This window comes from Sciurus vulgaris (genome assembly GCF_902686455.1).
Source record: "Sciurus vulgaris genome assembly, chromosome: 8".
In the NCBI taxonomy this organism is placed as follows: Eukaryota; Metazoa; Chordata; class Mammalia; order Rodentia; family Sciuridae; genus Sciurus; species Sciurus vulgaris.
The window spans coordinates 66160529-66182351 of NC_136468.1; the positions used below are offsets into that span (position 1 = coordinate 66160529).

Sequence of the window (21823 nt, forward strand, 5' to 3'; positions counted from 1 at the left end):
TAATCTACATTGCTGTTAAATATTTTATTTATCTTTCTTAGAAAAAACTCATATCTTTCTTAGTTCTAGAAAATTCTGCATTTTCTTTTTAAACTCACCTCTTCTCATTCTTTTTACATTTCCTTGTAAAACATTTATTACATATTAATTTCTTGACTTGGTATTCTGTACCACATTAATCATGTAAACCAGGCTCCTCACCTTCAATTGTTTAGTTTCTTATAAGTTACATTTTCCCTAAAGGCTCCCGGCAGATGACAAATTCTTTTGCTGTTTTTACAGGCTAAGTTGGGAAATACTTTGAGGCTCAATGCTCCATGCAGAGGACTCAGTTTCAGCTCCCTATCTTCTTATCTCTGGCTATATTTGAAGGGGCTCAGCTCCAGGACCCATACAAGTTAAAACTCTAGGAAAAGAACCTAAATCCAGGTTTACTATGCCCACAGGCTACACAATGGTATCTCTCTTTTATTCTGGACCCTGGTCAAATATATATATTCATGTGTGTGTGTGTGTGTGTGTGTACGTATAAGTTTGCTCCACATTAGGTAGAATTTCTATGTGATTTTAGTGGATGAGTTCCTGCTATGCCACTTCAGTCTTCCATGATGCCAGATATCTTCTACACACATTTAAATGTGTTTGAAATTGTATCACAGAAACAAATGTTTAGATATTTTTGTCACTTATTATTCCAAGCATCTCTCAAGTTACTACATTATCTTTACAAAACACAATTTTAGAAGTGCCATAGAAAAGTAGTATAGGATAGTGCTTAAATGGAAAAGTTTTGGAGCAAAGCAGACCTATCTCTGTGAGCTCTTCAACAGCTCCATCAGTAATGGGCAGTTTGGGGAGGTACAGGCACTGAGGCTGCCTCGTACACAGGTGCTTAGTAAATGGAAGTTGCTGTTTTAAATATTATTATTATTATTATCATAAGAAAATTACATTCTAAATTTCACCATTGCTCTCATGTTAATAATGATTAGCCTTCTAGACCAGCTAATTTGAACTATTAAGCATATGACAATAAGTTTTCATGGGGTAAGAGTGCAAAGGTTATGTTTTGCAAAGGTGCAGAACGTAAAACATTGTGGCTGGGGCAGGAAGGGATTGGCAGAGTGGGAACAGGAACTGAGATCTATAGGTGAACAGAGAGGAAAAGATCTGTAGCTCAAGGTTCCCAAAGAGTAGCACTCCGTCCTGAGCATTGTAAGAGAAGGTAACCCAGAGGCAATTCTCACTTGTCATACTTGGCCCACCACTGCCCATAATAATGGTTAAAGACCATAGAAACTGCTGCACTGACAAAACTAAAATGAACCATTAGGTAACCAGCTTTTAACATAAAATAGCCTTACTCGATGAAGTTAGATGTTATGATGGTTCAGGTTCACAGGGCAATTGCAAGATCTAGTTTTACTTTATTCCTTCTATATGCCCTTTGAAGTGCATGATTACCATCTATAAATGTCAAGGTAATATAAGAGGAAAAGATAATTTAACAGATTATCTAAATCTGTCATGCATATTATAAATCTGTGCTGTTTCGTATAATAGTCACTAGCCATACATTGCTTACTCAGAACCTGAAATGTGGCTGGTACAACTCAGGAAACTGAATTTTAAATTTTTATTTAATTTTAATTAATTTAATTCAAATCACTACACATAACTTGTAGTTTCTATATTAGAAAGTACTCTCAGTAGGGATTCAGTGGTATATGCTTGTAATTCCAGCAACTCAGGAGATTGAGGCATGAGCATCACATGTTTAAGGCCAGTTTAGGTAACTTAAGGAGACCCTGTCTCAAAATAAAATAAAAAGGGCTGGGATGCAGCTCCTGGGTAGAGTGCCCCTGGGTTCAGCCCCCAGTACCACACACATACACACACAAAGTACAATTTCAAAAAACTTTTAGAATATGTGTGTATGTATATACATATGTATGTGTTATGGCTTGGGTGTGTGGTACCCCACAAAAATTCATATGTGAGACAATGCATAATGTTCAGAAGTGAATAGATTGTGTTATGAGAGCTATAGCCAAATCAGTGGGTTAGTCCACCTGAATGGATTAACTGAGTGATAAATTGGTCAGGTAAGGCATGGCTGGAGGAAGTAGATCACAGGGGCATGCCTTTGGGGTTTATGTCGCTTTCTTGTCTGTTATGGATTGAACTGCTTTCCTCTGCCACATCCTTCAACCATGATGTTCTGCCTCACCTCAGGCCCAGAGCTAGAGTCACCTGACCATGGACTGAACCTCTGAAACCATGAGCCAAAATAACCTTTTCCTCCTACACTTAAGTTTTTCAAGATGGGTCTTTTGGTCACAGCAATGCAAAATTTGACTTAACACAGTATGTATGTATGTATATGTGTATGTGTGTGTAAAATATGTGCATGTGTATCTCTGTACACATAAACATATAGATAGGTAGATAGATAGATGATAGATAATATCCAAATAAGTCAAAAAGAACAAATTAAATTCTTTAAAAAGAATTCAGTCATAAAGAAGAATAAATATTATGGCATTTGCAGATAAATGGATGGAATTAGAGAATATCATGCTAAGTGAAATAAGCCAATCCCAAAAAAACCAAAGGTTAAATGTTTTTCCTGATAAGTGGATGATGATATATAATGGGGGTGGGGAGGTGGGGGTGAGAGAAGAATGGAGGAACTTTAGATTACATAGAGGGAAATGAGAGGGAGGAGGCGAGTATGAAAAATGGTGGACTGAGACAGACATCATTATACTATGTACATGTATGATTACATAAATGGTATGCATCTACATCATGTACAACCATAGAAACTAAATGATGTACCCCATTTGTGTATAATGAATTAAAATGCAGTCTGTAAAAATAAAAAATAATTTAAAAATAAATAAAAAGTTCTTATCTGGAAAAAGAAGCTCAAATTTTATTTCACATTTATAATAATGACAAAATATTCAGATACTTTACTAAAAGCAGGGTTTAATAATACGTTGCCACTAGCATATGTTACTCATGTAACTCTTAGCAAACCATGGGGGTGTTGCTGCCATGGGAAAGCTTTATCCACCTGTTCTCAGACATCATCGTCCTCAATAATTTTGATAGTGGAGGCAGTATGCGGGGAAAATTACACTTAGGACTTCTATAACTGTTTAAAACAATTTTAATAATAGAGAAATAACCCAAATCTCTGTCTATATTTTACCTGTGACATTCCTATTAGATTTAGAGAACTTCTAAGAATTGTAACAAATAAAGCATTTATGAGTACAGACTTTGGTCTTTTACTTTCACAAACATTCCCTGTGGTTTCAAGTAAGAAGTGCCAAGTGCAGTGGTAATCCACTTAAATAAACCACAAAACCTTGTAATAAGGAGTGTCTTGTGGATTCCAAACCATTTGCCTGAGTGATCTCTAAACATTCTCACACCATTACATGAAAGGAAAAGAAGAGGGAAGCAGCTGGTTTGCCATAGACTTCTTTTTTCCTAGACAAAACAATAGGATAAAGTAATATTTTTGTCTAAAAAGATAAAAAGCAGAGATTTTTAAAAAGAAACAAATTCACTAACATAACTGTTTTCTAGGGGATAAAATTTCCTGGAAGTACAACCATCTTTGGACCCTGGTTAAAAATATTTCACTACTGGAAATCCCACTGCAAAGCACCCACTGCTCTGATGCTCTCGTGATTTTAATGCAAAGAAAAGTTTCCTAGTGGAGACTCTGGAAGAGTGCCCTAATAGAACCAGAGATGTTTACCCTGCAACTTCCTGGAGGAAGGAGGAAGAGACACAGAAAAGGACAAAGGAAAGAGAGAAAAATGAAGGGAGTGGTCTTGCCTTTTGACTATCTGTTAAATTTTTAAATTATGTTGTATCATTAATATGACAAAATCAATTTCTTCAAAACTTCAAAACTTCTTGGAGATCAATGGACATATTATATTTCAACCATACTCCCCAAAAGTAAACATTAAATCCCCAGGAAGCATCATAAGAAAGGAAGCTACATAAGAACATACATTAGTCCCTCAATTTAGGCTGTCTCCTTGCCCATGCCTAACTGGCTGCAGAGCATTGATGAAGACGAGGGCCTATGGGGAGTGAGAACTATCACTTAGGCTCCTAGTCATTACCTGTAAGGATAGATGATATGCAGTGTTCAATCCTGTCACTCAGAGTACTAAAGTACTAAAATATTTGTTATAAATTGGAAATGTCTTAAAAAAAGAAAACTAGATCATCAGGGGGGGGGGGAAAAAGCAGAATTGTGATTTAAAAGAGATAAAATTTCTCTTTCAGAAAGTAGCATATCTGGTTTTATCTCACAGTATGGATATAATAATTTCAGACTTACATGAGAAGTGATTCATTTTTGCATCAATCTATGTACAATCTTAAAAGTAAAATAGAATGTGTATCAATTGCTGGCACCCTTATCTATAGGTATGAATGCACTCCCAACAGACACAGCCAAGGGGGAGTCCCTGCTCTTATTACAAATGTTTAAGTAACAAGGCAAATACATTTGTGATGTTTTCTTCTGATAGATGGAAATAAATGGGCAACTACATTATCTTTCCTGAAGAACTCCCCAGACAGGCTGGAATGGCTCTCATCAAAAATTAAAGGCATCTGAGAGATGCTCAAGGCAGCACTTCAAATCTCTGCATTTGTATTATTTCAGGCCTGTCAGGTGTTCAGAAACTGCTAGTGTCTTCAATTTTTCCAGTGTTTTTGTCCTCTTACTTAATATACTTTAAGAAAGCAATCCCTCCAGGAGTTATTTCCGTTAGAGTAGCAAATGTTCAAATATGGTCCTGTGTTCCTCTTTGCTGATCTGAGTTCATTCTTTGTTGATGTTCAGGACCTTAAATAGAATACTGTATGATTCATTCTATTTTCCGTTTTGGAGCTGTTTGATTGTTGAATGAATGAGATAAAATTTCTTTATCTCATGTTGAGACAGATTTCAAAATAAAGATAGTAAACACAGTTTGGACACTTTAAAAAGAGATTCTGACACCACACTCCAAACTATAAAATTTAAATGGTATCAGTGCCATATTTTATCATAGTAAGATGGAGAGTGATTATTTCCAAAGCAAGTGAAGTAGTAAAATCACTTGCTTTGAACACAGATTTCCTTTTTCTGAATCCAGGCTGTGTCCCTCTTTAGGTAAGGTACCTAAGGGAAGTTACTTAATATCTCTGTACTTCAATTTTCTCATCTGTGAATTGAGATAATAATAGTATCTACTATAGGGAATTACAGTGAGTATTAATGGATTAAATGATGAAAACTGCTTAGAACAATGGCAGGGACATAGTAAAATTTCTTAAAAATATTATTAGTGTTATAATTGTTTAAAAACCCTCCCTTTCCCTAATAGTTTCTCACCAACTTTTAGGGTTAAATGGCTTAGGGTTAAATGGCTTCTTCCTTCCCTTTCATCCCTGCCTTCTCCTCTTCTTTGCCTCCTTCCTTTCCCTTCCCTAACTCTGCCCATCTCTCCCCTTCTTCTCCTCCCCTTCCTCATCTCCTTCAAACTTCAGGCTTACTAGTCAATAAAGACTACAATCAAATATGAAAATCAAGCCAAACTCTATTGCCATAAGATCTGAATGCTACCCAAATCTCTGGGTGAAATTATTATTTAAAATATAAACGTTATCAACAAGTGCCATACAAGTAACAGTAAAATAATTTTAGTCCATTTTCTCCATCTATATGACTACAGCCCACACTTGATCCTCAGAGCTTCCTCTCCTGTCTCTCACTTGATTATTTTTAACAAGAAAGGCAGTAAGCAGACGGCCTGAATGAGTAAGTGGCTAAGTGACTTACTAAAAAAACATGATCTACATTCAGACCAAATGCTGCTTATTCTTCACTGGGTAAGGCACACAACACATTATATAATTGTCCTAACTTTCAGTTCGAATATTCTATAATTCTTGGATATTTGAAATCTTTTTTTTAAAAAAAGATTTTAAATAGGTAACTAGGGTTTAAAATCATAAAGTCCATAACACATCATCTATACTGAGAACACATAATTGGGTCTATTGTCAATTCAATTGTCAGCCTTAGAAAGACCATGTGCAAGCTGGAGAATATCACACTAAGTGAAATAAGCCAGTCCCAGAAACCAAAGGCCAAATGTTTTCTCTGATATGCAGATGCTAATTCACAATAAGGGGGTGGAGGCTAGGGAAGAATAGAGGTACTTTGGATTAGGCAGAGGGGAGTGAAGGGAGGGGAGGGGACATGGGGATAGGAAGGCTGGTAGAACAAATCGGACATTATTACCCTATGTACACAAATATTACATGACAGTGTGATTCTACATCGTGTACAAGTAGAAGAGTGAGAAGTTGTACTCCATTTATGTATGATGTGTCAAAATGCATTCTACTGTCATGTATAACTTATTAGAACAATTTTTTAAAAATCAGAGAAAAAAAAGAAAGACCATGTATATGGTAAAAGTTAATAGCTGAATTTCTTCAAATATAACACACCAACAATGATAAGACACTACGTAATAAAGTAATTATTATAATTGTAGGGTGCCATCAAATGTAAAATGTAGCCTACTTTAGAGATACTGTATTTTAGAATCAATGAAATATATTATAGCTTTTAATAAGTATTTATTAAGAAACTTGTATTACATAAAGTTCAGCATTTAGGAAATACTAAATATATAAAAATATTATTAATAGTCCCTGACCTTGGGAATTTAAAGCCCAATTAGAAAAAGAAAGCAAGCATGCAAAAACTTAAATAGCAATATGAGTTAACTAACAATATAAAAAAGTCATTTAGAGAACCAGACACAGAGGCACACTCCTGTACTCTGAGCACCTGTAATCCCAGAGGCTGAGACAGGAGGATTACACATTCAAAGCCAGCCTCAGAAATTTAGCAAGGCCCTAAGCAATTCAGCTGACCCTATCCTTAAATAAAATACAAAAAGGGGCTGGGGATATAGCTGAGTGGTTAAGAGCCCCTGGGTTCAATTCCTGGTACCAAAAAGAAATTATATAGAATTTATCAAAAATGCACATAAGCATGGCTGAAGTTTAATTTCTAAGAAATAATTCTAATAACTAGAGGAGGAGATTGTGAAGGTTCCCAATGGATAGAAATAATAATATTTAGACAACACTCTACAAGGGAGTCTGCCTCCCCCAAAATCAAACCTGAATCTGATAGAGGTTCTGGGTTCCACTATTCATCTGTAGGAAGTACAGAGGGCAGAGGATAATTCAAGAGAACAAATTACACTGTAAAGCTGCAAACAAAAAAATTCTGATTCTGGGAAACTGTAGGATAAATGATCTAATTTTTTCAACAAATAAATTACAAAGAAGAAAAGTAGAGGAAAACCTATGAATTTAAAGACAAAATTATTTATTTAAAAAAAGCAAATGATATGGATAAGGATTAGTGTATAAAGATGCATAGTCAGAAAGTAAAAATTCAACTAGAAGAAAGAATATAACAACAAACAAAAAGAGAAAGAAAAAATAATATTTGAGGATAGAAATGCTAATAAGTACTCTGATTTGTACACATTATACACATGTAACAAATTATAACTCTACCCTATAAATAAATATGAATATTATGTCAATTAAAATAAAAATTGAAAAATTAAAATAGATCCCTATCTCTCACCCTGTACAAAAATCAATTCAACATGGATCAAAGACCTCGATATAATTTTTTTGTGTGTGTGGTACTGAGAATTGAACCCAAATACTAGGCAAGCACTCTACCACTAAGCTTCATTCTCAGGCCGCAAAGATCTGAAACTTTTAAACTACTAAAAAACAGTGAAAATACTTCAAGATATAGGTGCAGACATACCTGAGACAGGTATATTTTCTCTAAAGTAATGGGGAACAGTAAAATACCACATCCCTGAATGCCCCATTTCTGTTCCCAAAATACCTACCCAAGATAAGGGAACAATGACAGCAAGCCTGGGCTGCAAAGTTCAGACACATATTTCTCTTATGTACACTGGGAGCTAGGGCAAGCTAGTGTTATCTGTAGAAAGCTACCTTCTTGCATGTGCATCAGGACAGTTGCTCCTTGGGATGGTGGTAATCCAAGCTAACTAAGCAAGTTAAAGCTGATGATGTCACTGCTTCCGCAGACTAGCATAGAAAACCCCTCTCTGAGAGGAGACAGAACAGAGGGCACTGTGGAAAGGATACATGTCACTCATCCAGCTGGTTGCCTCTGGACAAAACACCATGAGGGAAAGGAGGTGTCATTTGGCAAAGCACCTTAAGGGATGAGGTACTACCTGTCAAACTGTCACCACTAAAACTCTTTTGGGAGCAGTCTCCTTTCTCTTGTAAGCTTTCCCCCAATAAAACATATGTCTCCCATGCTGTTTCTGAGCACTTTATTTGGCCTGTCTGCAACTCACCCCACTGTCCTGGCATTACTGGGCTCTGGACAAGACAACAGAACTCCTACAGCTCAGTAAATAATAGCAAAAATGAACAAGTGGGATTGCATGAAATTAAAAACCTTCTGCAAAGCAAAAGAAACAACAGTGAATAGACATCATACACAATGGAAGAAAATCTTTGCCAGCTACTTTTACGACAGAGGATTAATATCCAGAACTCAAAAAACTTAAGTCCAAAAACACTAATCAATAAATGGAAAATTGAATTGAACAAATACTTCTCAAAAGAAGTACAACTGGCCAATAATTATACAAAAAAAGATCAAAATCTTTAGTCATCAGGGAAATGCAAATAAAAAAAAAACACATTGAGATTCCATCTCGCCCTAAAGAAACTGTGGTATATATATACTATGGAATATTACTCAGCCATAAAGAATGATAAAATTATGACATTTGCAGGCAAATGGATGAAATTGGAGAATATCATGCTAAGTGAGATAAGCCAATCTCAAAAAGCCAAAGGACGAATGATATCGCTAATAAGTGGAGGATGACACATAATGGGGGGGAGGGAAGGGTTAGAGTTAGGGTTAGGGAGGGGGACAAGTATGGAGGAAGGAAGTACTGTATAGAGGGTAAAGAGGGGTGGGAGGGGTGGGGGGAAGGGAAAAAATAACAGAATGAATCAAACAACATTGCTCTATGTAAATTTATGATTACACAAATGGTATGCCTTTACGCCATGTACAAACAGAGAAACAACATGTATCCCATTTGTTTACAATAAAAAAAAAAAAAAGAATACAAATAATAATAAATCCTGTCAAGGGAGCAGGGAGAAGGAATTCCTATATGCTATGGTTGGAAATGCAAATTAGTATAGCCACTATGGAAATCAGTATGAAAGTTCCTAAAAGAACTAAAAATAAAACTATCTCATGATCCAGCTATACCACTCCCAAGTATATAGCTTAAATAATTAAAATAAGCATACTATAGAGATACCTGTACACACATGTTTATCACAGCAAAATTCACAGTAGCCAAGGTCTGAAATCAGCCTAGATGCCTGTCAACAAATGAATGGATAAAGAAAATATGGCATATTTACATGGTGGAATATTATTCAGCCATAAAGAACAATAAAATCATGTCATTTTCAAGAAAGTGAGTGGAACTGGAGATCACCACATGAAGTGAAGTAAGTCAGATTCAGAAAAATAGCTATCACCTCTTTTCTCTCATATGTGGATTAAACAGGTAAAAGAAAGATGACATTAAAATAGAAGGGAGACTGGGAAGAGAAAGGAAACCAGGGGAATAGGGAATGGGAGGTTACAGAAGAGTAACAGGGTAGAGAAAATTATCAAAACAGAGTATATACATGCACAAATATGCCACAATGAAACCCAATATTCTGTATAATTAATATGCACAAATTTTAAAAATAATTTTTCCTATCTTTAAAAATTGAAATTTTAACTTTAATTTCATATTTATTAGAATAAAGATTTATAGTATATGATATATTTACCTCCCAACGCCTCAGTCTTTTGTGTTACTTTGTTTTTGTTCACTATATAAAATTAATGTTGGATATTAGTAATCCCTTTCAAGTATTACTGGCAGAAAAAATCTTTTCCCTTAGCAATTTTGAAATACATACTGTAGTCACCATGCTGTGCAATAGATCTCTAAAACATTCATCTTCACTGAAACTTTGAACCCTTTCAATAATCTCTCTACATTCTCCATCTCCCAACCCAATTCACTTTTATCATGTTGTGTGCATTTTTCAGTTAAAATCGAATTTACAAATCTTGAGGTTAAAATGAATACACAAAAATAAACTGCTAACGCTACTTTATAAAAAAGTTTTGACAAATGCCATATTATTCTTCTTTATGGCTGAATAATAATTATGGCATTTGCAAATAAATGGATGGAATTGGAGAATATCATGCTAAGTGAAATAAGGCAATCCCAAAAAATCAAAGGTCGAATGTTTTCCCTGACAAGTGGATGATGATATATAATGGGGGTGGGGCGGGTGGGTAGTGAGAGAAGAATGGAGGAACTTTAGATTATGTAGAAGGAAATGGGGGGGGTATGAAAATGGTGGAATGAGACAGAAATCATTATCCTACGTACATGTATGATTACACAAATGGTATGAATCTACATCATGTACAACCATAGAAATGAAATGATGTACCCCATTTGTGTACAATGAATCAAAATTCAGTCTGTAAAAACTTAAAAAATAAATAAATAATTTTTAAAATTACAAAAAAAAAGTTTTGACCTCTTTTACACCAAAATTAATGGTTTTAATTAAAGTCAAACCTATCAGAATAATACTTTAAAATAGTTACCCTCTATGTAACCTCATGAAAGGTTGCATTTGTCTTCTGTAGCCAACTCTGATACTTTGGGTACTTACATGAAATTGACGCAGCCAGTACCAGCGGGTGGAGCAATCCAGACGAAGCTGAGGTTAGTTGTGGGCAGGTGACTCACATGAGAGGCCACTACACTGCACATGAACTGGTTACCAAATTGGTGGTCAGACATGATCCCTGAGAGACAGAAAGAAAGGGACACTGTTATAAAGAAAACAAAACAAAGTCCTTCGCATCATGATGTAACAATAATTATTAACATTTTTATGCTAAGATTTATTATGCAACTTGGCCTTCATATAAGTTATATAATTTTTCTCTTTTCATTGCTAGAGGGAAATTGGTCATTTAAAATATTATTAAGGAATGACCCACTATAATATTTACCTTGGTTTTGTTGATTGATCTTTGTCTATCAGCAAAATCCACCAGGACCTACCTGCCATTGAACAAGTTTGGATTTCTCAGAATATAAAAAGAGAGTCCAAACACCATGGGGAACTGTGAGGCTTCTCAGTAAGAGGATGCTAGGAGGAGTTTGAGCTTGTGTTGGGTTACTTCAGAGAGTAGGGAGATCAGGTTTGCCCAGGAGTTTTGCAATTTCAGTACTGAAAAGTTTTGTATTCTGAGAAACTCCCCAGTCCTATTGAAGTTTCAGGAAAAGATGGTTTATCTTCCATATCTGGGCTATCACAAAGTAGAAGTAACTTTGTCACTGAGTATCTTCATACCAGGGAAGATAAGTCTTAGAGTAATTTTGTTTAATGTTCATGTTCTATGGACTTGCTCAACATGAGAACATCATGGTCTAGCTGTGAGCAGGTCAGAATGATCTTTCTAAAATATGATTCTGTTCATTATATTTCTCTATGAAAAAAAAAGTCAATGAACCCACATTGTCTATAGCAGCACTATCCAAAATAGACACTAGCTACAATGGTAAATTAATCAAATATAAATTAATTAAAATTAGATAAAACTAAAAATTCAGTTCTTCAGTTGCACTGAAGCTGAGCTGAGGCCCCAGGAACTCACATTTTAAGGGTTCAATAGCCTGCCATATGTGACTGGTGGCTGCCATATTGGACAGTAGAGAACAGAACATTTCCAGTAACACAGAAATCTGTACTGGACAGTGTTGATCCATAGGACAAAAATCAAGACTCTTTGGATCTGTCTCTCAGGTCTTTTTAAATCTCAATTTCAGTACTTCCTGCTCATTCCCTTGTACTTTACACACCCAAAACACCAAATGAACCCTTTCCCCACATAGGCAAAGCTGTATACTCTAAAATGCTCTCTTCCCAATAGTTTGCAACCACCTGATAGATCCTGTATCAAGATTTAACTCATTTTCTCCTTTGACAAGTCTCTCCTCTCCATCTCCCAGGCCATTTCATCCTAAGTCCCTATGGAACTCTTTACTTAATTCCAACATAGCTCTTAGCTCAAGGTATCTGAATGTTCTGTTTTCTTATCTTTCAATACTTATTAAGCCCCTTACATGAACAAACCAGGTCTACTCATCTACATTCCCCTAGCATCTAGCAGAATATATGTAGTCAGTACATCATTTAATATACTTGTATCTCTGACCTTTGGCCTCATGGTTTAAAAGGCCTTCATAGTCCCTAAGATTTAATAATATATTCTCTTACATTTCTTTCTACTAATTCATTTTTACATTTACATCTTTAATGATTCTAAGTTTGACTTGTGGTGTGGCATAAGGTTATCATTTAGCTTTCTTTTCCCCAAATGGTTCTGGGTATCATCATTTCCACCTTGGTGTTGTGAGAGAGCTATCCACTAACATGGACCAAACACATAGATCTTTTCACAATGTCTGGATTTTATTGCATAACAATAAATTCACATGTTATATCATTTTCGTCAGCTCTAATTCACTGAAAATACTCATATTTCACTTGGTGTTGTGGCAGAAGGAATCACAAATTATTTTACTTCATTTCAATCTTAACTACCAATATCTATAACACTCAAGTTATACATCATACTTTACACAATGATACATAGGTTTTAGAAAGGCTAAGGAAGGGTTAAGGCAGCCAGAAGGCTTCAAGAAGCCTATCAGAAGCAAAGGCAGAGAGCAAATGCAAATGCAGAGTCACTGCAGGTAGTCAGATAAAATTATGAACTAGTCAAAGAGCCTGTTCAGAGCACAGAGCTGTTGGGATTGGAACTTATTTTACACCAGGGTCCAAAAGGAAGAAAGGCAGTTTTGAAGTGGGCCACATCAAGCAGGGAGATCAGGCTGAACTGAAACCCTAGGGATAGAGTAGGGAGTTCTTAGCCGGTTGACCTCATTACCCATTCACCAGATGAACTGATGGAAGGTTGGTATGTGCACTATACCATCATTGTAGGTACCCTTCCTTTTATGTGTTTCAGGTGAGGGGGTTGCATCTGTAGAGATGGATAAACTCATGAGCCTGATTTTTTCTGATATGGGTTTGATACACCCAAGCATTCATGTAGGTGCTTCTGATTTAATTTGATAAGTTCACAAGTAGTCATTTTTTATTAGCACAACAAATTTATTTATCACTTCATGTCTTACAGTTGTGCTGTGTAGATGGTAGTGATTCACTTTTTACAAAATATAGAGACGTTCTCCATTGACATGCAGTAACTCATGTCAAGCTACTGCTTTATAACATGGAGTAACTCAGAGGGGCACAGTCTGCTCTACACACTGGATTTCATGAGGGTTCCTTACAGGTTTGTCTGTTCCCTGTCTCACTCCCCTATCCTACCAAAATGACTTCTCTGAAAGGATGATCATGTCAATCCCCAGCTAAATCTCCTTAAATGGCTCCTCATCAGATTCCAGAGAGAAAAACTCTTCAGCGTCAGCTAGGAAGTTAAGCACAATCCACCCCTCCCTGCTCTCCCTTTTCCTCCTCTGTGCCCAGGCTCCACAGTAGCACTGGTGGCTGAGTCTACTTCGCCCACACCTGTGAGCACATGCTCCCCTTTAGTCATAGAGGCCCCCACCTTTTATTTCCTCCTACTCATCTCCGCACAATTAACTCCTATGTGCTTGTCAAGGTAAGGATCCATCTAATTCTGCTTAACATCAAACACTGAGAGAAGTCACTTATTGTGCTAGGTCTAATGACAGGAAGATACATCAGACACAGCCATGCCTGCAAAGACTTCCTTCCCCACTCATTGTCCCTGCATGTGTTTGAACAGTTTCCCTTCCTACATGTTACAGCAATTTAAGTAATATTTTTACTAAACACACGAATAAGTAAAAAAATAAAAACTTCAGAAATCTATGTATCATATTAACTTGTGAAATAGAATCTTCTATGCTGGAAAGTCATTCAGAATAGGCCATAACTGGCCTTAGACACAGAAAAACAAGTCTATATTTGACATGTACAAAGTGTGATTTTTTTCTCATGAAACCAAAGAAACCACAGGGCAGGGAGGAGAAGAGTCTCCTGGGGAATCACAAGGTCTAAAGCAGACTCACTCACTAGCCATGACTCAGGCACTGATACTCCCCTCTAGGCAGGCATAAAGCAGGGACCCAGTGTGTGGAAAATGTCACATCTGCAGGAGTCAGCCTGGCCAAAAAGAAAAACAAAAGTTCTAACCACAATCTTGTGGGAAGGGAAATAAATTGAACAAAATAAGGTTTCAGATTTCCCCATTCCTCAAAACCCCTCTTAGAAAGTGAGTCAATGTCTAGGCCACATACTACTTGACAGGATTTTATAAAGTAGCTACTTTCCATCCCACCCCAGGTGAATAGCCCATAGAGTAACATTTTTACAGTCTGACAGTTTTCCAAATTTCCTATACAGAGGAATCACTGGAAGAGATTTAATAAATACTGGCACCCAGTATTTATACTGGCACCCAGATTTTGAGCTAACTGGTTTGGAGTATAGCTCGGGTATTGGGATTTTAAAAAGTTCATTCAGCAATTCTAATATGCAGCATAGAATTTGCATTAAAAATATGCCTTACAAATGGAAGAAGGAGGGACTGTATAGAGAGAAAAGAGGGGTGGGGGGAAGGAAAAAAATAACAATGAATCAAAAACTATTACCCTATGTAAATGTATGATTACACAAATGGTATGCCTCTACTTCATGTACAGAGAAACAAGATGTATCCCATTTGTTTAAAATAAAAATATATTTTAAAAAATACACCTTACAAGCAAAGGTTGTTTAAAATTCAGGGCTTAGAGTCATACTATTCATATCACCACAATACAATATGCAGTTTGAAAGTATCCAACAGTATCTTACCTAATAGCCCTGGTAATAATACAAAATAATCTCTTTTCTGACCCACTATTCCTAAAACCATCCCACGCACGCATTTTCTGAACCTTTTACAGCTCTTCAAAAATTACAAGTGTGCAGTGGTCTTTGCTTTGTTAACCTAGAACACTGGCAAAGGATACTGCTAACACATTGGAACTGGTATTTTCTCTGACAACATCTAAAAGTCAGTTATAATTGTAATTATTAAAATTCTATTTATCTAAATATCAACCAGCAGGGAAAAAACTTCATGATTTACAGAATCCCTACTTTGTATCAAACATTGTGTTAAGCTCTATGGAGGAATATACAAGAAATCTAGGAGTAGTCTCTTCCCTGAAGTGACATGAGTTGGGAAGAGAAAACTGTAATAAACTAACATTCTAAATAAACCACTAGAAAATAGGTATGTGCTAACTGGGTGGGATGCTGGAAAAAAATATAAATCAAGAGTAAAAAAGTGATTCATTTGAACAATTATAATGACAACTAATGTTTATTGAATATCTACTATGATTGGGTACTATTCTAAGTATTCATGAATATTTACTTATTTATGAGGTAGAAGTTATCAAGTTCCTCATTTTACTGGACAGGGCACTGGGAAAATAGAGATAAAAGAACTTGCTCATGGTCAGATAGCAATTGGACACAATAGCCTGAGTTCCAACCAATTCCCCTGCTATATAGTCAGAAACAGATCTGTTGAAGTATATGAAGGAAAAGCTACAATTTCCATATTTGCTTTGATTGACATGAAGCAGCAGGGGATAGTCAAGAGTCTGTCCTTTTAGCTCTGCACACACAGCTCTATGAGCTTTGTCAGGGTGCCCCCTCTCAAGCTTCATTCTGACATCTCTGAACACGGTCCATGATCACTAAGCTTCATAGCTCTCTGAGTACAGCTTAAATGAACAGAAGAATAGGAGGACATTGCATAAAGGCAGACATGATGAGCAGGGATGCGCTTAGAAAATGAGAACTAGGAGAGCAGTCAGAATCAGCTTCTATCACTACACAACATTATTGACTGCATCCACCATGATGATCTTCTGAATGACTTCTGTGTCATGATAGATACCATCTAATTAATAAATGTGAGTTGGAATCCCATTCTTGAGATAACTGAAATTCAAATATGATCATGAATTTCAATTTACATTAGTGCTTTCCCTGCTGCATGCTGGGTAATAAGGTACTTGTTGAGTTATTAAAACTTCCTGGAAAAGGAAAATAAGAGCTATATTAAAAGAACTTAATTATACTATGTTTTTAAGGAAGTAGGTACAAATAAAATGTATATGTATGCTGTGTAGTTATAAAAAAAGATTTTTATGTTCATTGTCCTGGTTATATATACACTGTCAAACAAGAAATTTTCACACAGAGTTTCTTCTCCAGAGAAAGATGCTATACTTTTCTAAGAGAACTGGGTTACGAAAGTAAACAATTCACCTGTGGCTCTCCTGATCTATGGAGAAATGATGTAGTTTATTCTTCAAGCTCTGAAGCTCTAAAGAATTGATAGGTGTTGATTTTAGTAAGATTTTAAAGTATCTGTGTTATAAAACATTTTACTTTTGAATATTGTGTGTACCCATTGAGAATACAGACTGTTCAACAGCAACAACCAATATAATTCTTTAAGACAACCATTACTTTAATGAAGTATAGATATTTTAAATTCACTGGTTTATAAATATCCACAATTTGTCTTCTTAATCAGAGTTGTGGTAGAAGGACAGGAATCTATAGCAGGGTTTCCTTTATCCACATTATACTTGTATTAGATTAGTCTCACAATGTCTTCAATTATTCTACTGTTGCTTCCATGATCCCTTTTAAGACAGTGACACACATTTCTGTGCCTTCCAGGATGTCATTTTCCTTGACAAGTCTTCAGTTATTTTAAGTTTGTGACTAAACCTTGCATGAACCCATTTTCCCTCAGGAATACTGCTCTATGCTTTTAATGTGCATGGCTGGGGTCTTCAGAACTCTAACTCCAAGTTCTGTGATTCCCCCATCTCTAAAAGAAAATGTACACATTCTCATAAAAATTTAGCTATCCATGTCCAAGAAACACAATGAAGATTTTATCACCCAAAATAACCAATCTAGAAAGAAACTGACATACTGCTGTTGGGTTTATTCTATACTTTGTGGATTAAATATGTGGATGACTCAAATTCCTATAGTTTGTAATTTGCATTAGTTGCTGTTAAAGTAGACAGAAACATGCCCTGGTTTACTTTTCATGGATTTCAAAAACTAAGATATCACGGATGAACTGTCACTAAACAGAAAGCACCTTAAAACTACAGATTTTGTTACATGAAAAATGTAACTTCCATATATTAAAATGATGAAATCTTAAAGGAAATACTATTTTTATTATTTAAAACACTTGGAGAAATCTTAGTAGACCATTGTGGCAGGAAGCATAATATATATGTGTATATATATATATATATATATATATATATGTGTGTGTGTGTGTGTATATGAAGTATAAGATGAGAATGGTACAAAGATTTAAGATGACTTCTATTTTCTTTCATTTTGATCCTCTGTTTTTTCTTTAGAAGAGATATCTAAGGTTTGCATCTGTTAATAAAAACAGATTGTTGAAAATCAAGTTTGCAAAGTTAGTATTATAAATAAAAGAGAAACTGAATTACAGAGTTCCTTTTTGTTATTCTTTAATCTGTTCATGTTGTGATTTTTTTCATGCTGTGATTCTTTGATCTGTTCATTCAAATATAAATAACTATCTTTGTACAGAATTTGGCTTGTCCATTATTTGCCTTCTTTGCTACGTCAATGTACTTCAACACTGAAATAAAACTAAACATAACTTTATATGCCAAAAAAAGTAATCACAGAACTTCCTGAAAACACCTTCCTGAGCCTTCTCTGTGAGCAGATGGATGAAACTGGTTGATAAGAATAGGTCTCAAACAGGCTGCAGGGTGATGGCTGGCATGTACACATACCCAAGTGCATAAACCATGCATGTTTATTTTCTAAAGCATTGGATTAGAGGCATTTAGTTTTAGATATGAGTCTAAAAAGCAAAAAAGAAGTGAATCGAAAAATCACTCTGGATTTGTATGTCAATGGACATCTTAAAAAATATATGAGGATCCACACTGTTTCCACACCTTTTGTTAGTTATATAAATAGAATCTATTGTAAGTCAACCTGATTCTTTCCTCACACATCTGAGTTACAAAGATGAGAGTCCTTGCTGCTACCCTCCCCACTTCTCTATGCCCAGTGTTCAACTCATATTACTCCCTTCCTTCTACTGGAGAGGAATTAGAGGGGAAAGGTTGAGAGCATAGGCCCTGGAGGTAATCTTCTGTGCTTAGATCTCTGCTCCACTACCAAGGAACTGTGGAGTCTTGGGCAAGTAACTCAACTTCTCTGTTCCTCAGTTCCCTCACAAGGAAAATGGAATTGAGAATAAGAGGGTAGCAGTGAATGTTAAATAAGAACACGGCACATGGTGCTATGTATGTTAGCTATTATTATCATCCCATTTGAGAGATTAAGGAACAAGACATGGTGAATTTAAATGACTTGCCAAGAAGAACAGCTAGTGAATGGCATCAGAAAACAGATTCATCTACCTTACATGGTCCACTGGCTTCCTCCATACCCTTATATGGAAGTACCTCCGTTATGGAAAGACCCAGTCCCAATCCAATAAAATCCTGGCCAAATCTAGTGATGAAGTGAAAATCATCTGAGAGGGCAAAAAGAATTCTTCCTCCAGACACAAGAACAGTATAAGTGTTCTCATTCTCTCTCTCTCCCCGCCCCTTTTTCTCCCCACCCTTCCCCCCTTGATTTCTCAACAATTGCTAGAGACCATCTGTCCCTTTGACAGACACATCTCTAAGTTACATATGCATGTGAAGGGACATCCTTAAGTCAAAAGTTGTTCCTCTCCAGGACAAGGCCATCCAGTTACACTCAGGTCTCTGTGATCACTGAGTTTCACAGAGAAGCACCGTAGCAAAGAGTTATGTCGAGTCTGCATTTCTTTAGCTGAAACTCTCTGATCCAAAGCTTATCTCTGCTGCCTTCTCTCCTAACCTGCACACTCTCCTTCCCTCCATAACAGTGGCGTGATGGTAAATAATCACCACACACTGCCTGCTCCCACAAACTAACTGCACCATGCTGGTTACTTGTCAAGAACCATATTCTGCTCCTGAGACCTACTCTGGTTGTGTTAGATTCACAGCCCAACTTCCAAGTTAGGAATTGGATTTTACATATGTACAGGTCAAAGGACTGAAAGAGGAAGAAGCTTTAGACACACAAACCCAAGTCATGTAGGAGACTGAAGAGAGTTTCTGAGGGACTGGGGTTGTAGTTTAGTGTTAGAGCACTTGCCCAGCATGTGTGAGGCATTGGGTTTGATTCTTAGCACCACATATAAATAAACTACATAAAGATTCATTGACAACTAAAATAACATTAAAAAAAAAAAAGAGTTACTGAAAGGCTTTCTTCAAAATAAAGAACTAGAGACTCTTGCCTTCTTGGAGTAACTTCAGGCCCTAAAAGCCAACTCCAGTTTTCTCATACCTGTGTCTTCTCCTCCTTCCTTACTACCAAAGAAATACCCATTTGATTAATCTAGAAATATCTGGAAGTTTACTGCAATACCAAAATTACTACAATACCAAAATTACTACTTGACATTTTGGTTCTGACTTCTGCCTATCCTGATTTTCAGAAAAAGAAAGAGAAGATCTTGGACAAAATAATAACAACTAACGTTTGCTGAGTAACAATTCAGACAAAGTTCTGAGTATTTTGCAAATATTAACTCATTTATTCATTAAAAACCCTGACAAGTGTTATTGTTATTCTCATTTTATAGAGGCCCTAACTGGTTAAGTTGGTCAAGTCACTGGTCACTGGCTTGAGCACTAGTCACTTGGAATCCAGTCCTGTCACATTTTGGTGGTACAATCTTGGGCAAATTGCCTAAACTACTTATCAGTATCATTTATATTACCAATTTTATAGATAACATACAGATATAATCAATATAACTGCAGAAATAAGTGAAATAATTTTAGTTGTGATGACTAAAAGCTAAATTACATATAAAGTGAGTAAGATAGTATTCACTAAGGGTTGGAATTTTATTTTCAGGACTAAAAATATATCTTGGTCTTTTTCTGTTTTTGTTACACTCACATAAAACTCCCCTTTAAATAAGCAGTTGGGCAGATGATCACCCATGCTAGGCATGAAGCACAGGCCAAAGCAACAAACAAGAAGCATGGTAACCCTTGTCTGATTACGGAAAGTCCCCCAAGAAAAAAACAGGATCAAATTATCTTAACTGTACCTCCAGACTGGCTGTTCTAAAAGAACTGTCCCTAGCAAGGCCAGCTCTGAATAACCTGCGACTGCTGCCATGCAGCCATAGCTCCAGGCCAAATGGTTTCATTAAATATTTTATCTTTGTTAAAACAAATCATCTTGTGGTCTTCAATCTTCAAATGCCCATCATCTTAAAGGCACAGTGACTCCTCCTTTGTCCCATGTCTGGACCATCCAACTGCCACTGTAACATCTCTGAAAAACCCTGTTAGTCTATGACAGGTTTCTTAACCTCTTTTAAAAATATAATACTTCTAATAAGCCTTTTTCTAGATATTTTCATAATTATCTCCATGATACCTTATATAAAATACAGTATTCTATAACTGAAGCCCTAGGTATATCTACTGACATTCTCAGTTGTAAAGCATAGAATACAATCTAAGGAATCTTTACAGATACTACATAGCTTTTCTGGGAAGAACTTTAATGCCATAGGGCAAGAAATGAACATAAAAATAACAGAATAGCCGCTGCTGCCTACTCCTTGACACCAACCATATTTGAACTGAAATAATAGAATCTCTACCTCAGCTATTTCCTCCAAATAAGTACCTTCTACCACTATACTTAATGGAAAATTGATCGCTCCACATGGGGTGCTGCAGCAAATGCCTATAATCCCAGCAACTCAGGAGGCTGAGGCAGGAGGATTGAAATTTTGAGAGCAGCCTCAGCAATTTAGCGAGACCCTGTTTCAAAAAATAAAAAGGTGGAGCGGGGTATGGTATGGCTTAGTGGTAGAGTATTCCTGGGTTCAATCCTCAGTATCATAAAAATAAACACAGACACAAACCACCCCCCCCACACACACAAGCAATCAAAAACAAAACAAAAAAAGGAATATTGATGTCCCTACAATGATTCCCATCCATATTGTACACATCACTATCCAGTTCTCATGCGGGTGGGTGTGATAGGTGGAAACTAGTTTACACAGCTTCAACCTAGAAAGGAAGAAAGTATGGAAATTGTATTTTGGTAAAGTAGCACTCACAATGTAGGAAACTATTAAAAGATGAGCAATAATGTATGGTATGCGTCCTTATAGAGGTCAATTTCAAAGTTTTAAAATTTCTGGAATTTTTGTTCCAAAAGTAACTGAAATAATTGATATTTTTATAGTCTATGGCTTTTTTTCTTTCTTTCTATCCTTTTTTTTTTTTTTTCCCAGTTTCAGGGATTGAAACCAACGATGCTCGACCACTGAGCTACATCCCAGCCCAGCCTTTCTAATTTTTAT

At 36.2% G+C, this 21823-nt stretch overlaps 1 protein-coding gene across 3 annotated transcripts in view; it reads right to left on the bottom strand.

Moving 5' to 3' along the window:
• The window catches only part of RELN (reelin), a 472616-nt gene that overhangs the window by 306004 nt on the left and 144789 nt on the right, over positions 1 to 21823 (bottom strand). For all 3 annotated transcript variants that reach the window (XM_079149959.1, XM_079149958.1, XM_079149957.1), the window contains exon 3: positions 10900 to 11035. In XM_079149959.1, coding sequence (XP_079006085.1) covers positions 10900 to 11035 — 136 coding nt within the window. The remainder of the gene's footprint in view (positions 1 to 10899; positions 11036 to 21823) is intronic.